The 2,500-nt window shown below is 30.3% G+C and overlaps 1 protein-coding gene across 1 annotated transcript in view; it reads left to right on the top strand.

Moving 5' to 3' along the window:
* LOC137644477 (glutamate receptor 1-like) overlaps nt 1-2,500 on the top strand; it is a 1,072,045-nt gene that overhangs the window by 388,692 nt on the left and 680,853 nt on the right. Inside the window, exon 3 of the mRNA XM_068377451.1 lies at nt 549-676. Coding sequence (XP_068233552.1) covers nt 549-676 — 128 coding nt within the window. The remainder of the gene's footprint in view (nt 1-548; nt 677-2,500) is intronic.

The following is a 2,500-nucleotide window of genomic DNA, read 5'->3' on the forward strand; positions in this document are numbered from 1 at the left end:
TATATATATATATATATACATACACACACAGATATATATATATATATATATATATATATATATATATATATATTATATATATATATATATATACATATATATATATATGTATATATATATATATATATATATATATATATATATATATATATATATATATATATATATATATATATATATATATATATATCCTCAGCCGTTACTAGTCTACTGCAGTATAAAAGCCTTCGACCCTTGCATCGGTTTGGTCTTTCTGTTTTAGTCCACGCCCTCAGACTTCCTCAATTCGTTGATCTATCGTGTTTTCTTATCATGAAAAAGGAATATCATTATAATCCCCTGGCATTAGCTTTAACTGGTTAGACCTTTGCTTTCGAATTATTTACTACATATGTCTTTCCCTGTCAACCAAAATGTCAAAGTAAATATTTGTGATTTCTGTATCCCATGCATTTATATTTGTATATATTTCACGCATTTTGCATGGAAATTATGAAAGAAAAAATCATCTTAAACTGCTTTGAATAATACATTTTTTTCTCTTTCAGTATGCCGGCAGTTCTCAAGACCAGTGTATGCCATGGTGGGATACGTACAGCCTGAAAGCTTCGATACTCTTCATTCCTATGCAAACACCTTCCAGATGCCTTTCGTTACTTCCTGGTTTCCAGAGAATGTAAGTCTAATTAGAGTTATGCATCTCACACATATTCGGATATTAAAATAAATGGGATTACATTACAGAGATAGAAAAATTTATCACCCCCCTCATCCACTGACAGCCAATTTGAACCCTAAAAATTGCCTACTGATATGTTAAATGTAGCCTACTTCACTCACTGTATTTTAGATATAGAAATTATTATTATTATTATTATTATTATTATTATTATTATTATTATTATTATTATTATTATTATTATTATTATTATTATTATTATTTTTTTATTATCATTATTATTATTATTGTTATTATTATTATTATTATTATTATTATTATTATTATTATTATTATTATTACCTTCAACAACGAAGGTGGGAGGTTATGTAAACTCCTCGTTTGAGTGTTTGTAATTTATGTGTGTTTGTTTTGTCAGCCGATTCCTGGTCAGAATTTCCAGAGTAAAGAAGTGTTCATCTATTAACTGTTATATAAAAACCAACATGAAAAGGTTTAAATTACGGAAGGTCATGGTCAAAGTTTCAAGGTTAGGGTCAAGCAAAATGTCCAATTCACCTAATCAGCCATAAGTCTGGACATCGTTGTCACAGACACTTCAAACCTGGTCCATATATGAGTGTATGAAAATCCACGCTAATGAATACATATTAAGGTCAATGGTCAAAGTCAAGGTCAAACTCAAGGGAGAAAAATAAGCTGGCCCGGCAGAGGTTTGTGCTCTTCTGAATGCCCCACTATTGAACATTATTATTATTATTATTATTATTATTATTATTATTATTATTATTATTATTATATATGTATACATATATATATAAATATATATATATATATATATATATATATATATATATATATATATATATATATATATATATTCATATATATATATATATATATATATATATATATATATATATATATATATATATATATATATATATATATATATATATATATATATAGAACAATCATGTTCTATAGCTGCAGGCAGTGTTGGCTACTTCTCGTCACTAGCAGGGAAGGCTGGCTGCTTCAATTTGCCTCTTCTTCTCGGCCATAACAGGATTTTGGAGATAGGCTTTTGTTGTCTGAAGGGAAGGTTAGAATCTGGCGCTATCAGACTTCTGGTCTTCTCTGTTTCTTATTTCGTTAGGAGTTGGATCTCATCTGCTTTGGACATAGTTCCTCTCTTGTCTTATGTCAGGTCCTATCTCTCTTGGACAATCTCTTCTTGAAGTTTATATACCCAAATATGAGCGGAGTTAATTACAGTCGGCAGTAGTCATTTCCATAGAAGGAGTTGTTTTTTAACAATTCTTTGTCTATTGGGTTCCCCTAAACCACATTCTTTGATCATGACATGGAAGCTTCTAGGTGCAATCTGGATCACGTGTGAAGTCGTAACAAAAGGACAACAGGTGTCGTTCCATGATGGCATATATCATAAACAAATGTTCCCCTCGTGTTCGGTTTCTCAAAATATGCTGATTCCACTAATTAAGACGATGGCATCTCAGCCAAAAAAATATTATCCCCTTATCGCAGCATGCGCTGGAGGCTCGGTTTACTTGTAAAATTTTGACGACAGTGAAGTGAAGACAGGTTTGACCAAACAATATGGTAGTCAGATCTCGTCTCCCCTTGCTCCTCACACTTTGGGAATAGATATTTTTGTATTTTATACCATCCTTTTAAAAATATTGTATCTACCCACGACAGTGACTCCTTTACATTCTGATCTTTGTATTGGTATTGTTTCTTTAACTCTGTATAACTTAGTATTTTAGGTGTGATCCTTGCCACCAAATCTAATTT

The sequence above is a fragment of the Palaemon carinicauda genome, chromosome 7, assembly GCF_036898095.1.
Source record: "Palaemon carinicauda isolate YSFRI2023 chromosome 7, ASM3689809v2, whole genome shotgun sequence".
Lineage (NCBI taxonomy): Eukaryota > Metazoa > Arthropoda > Malacostraca > Decapoda > Palaemonidae > Palaemon > Palaemon carinicauda.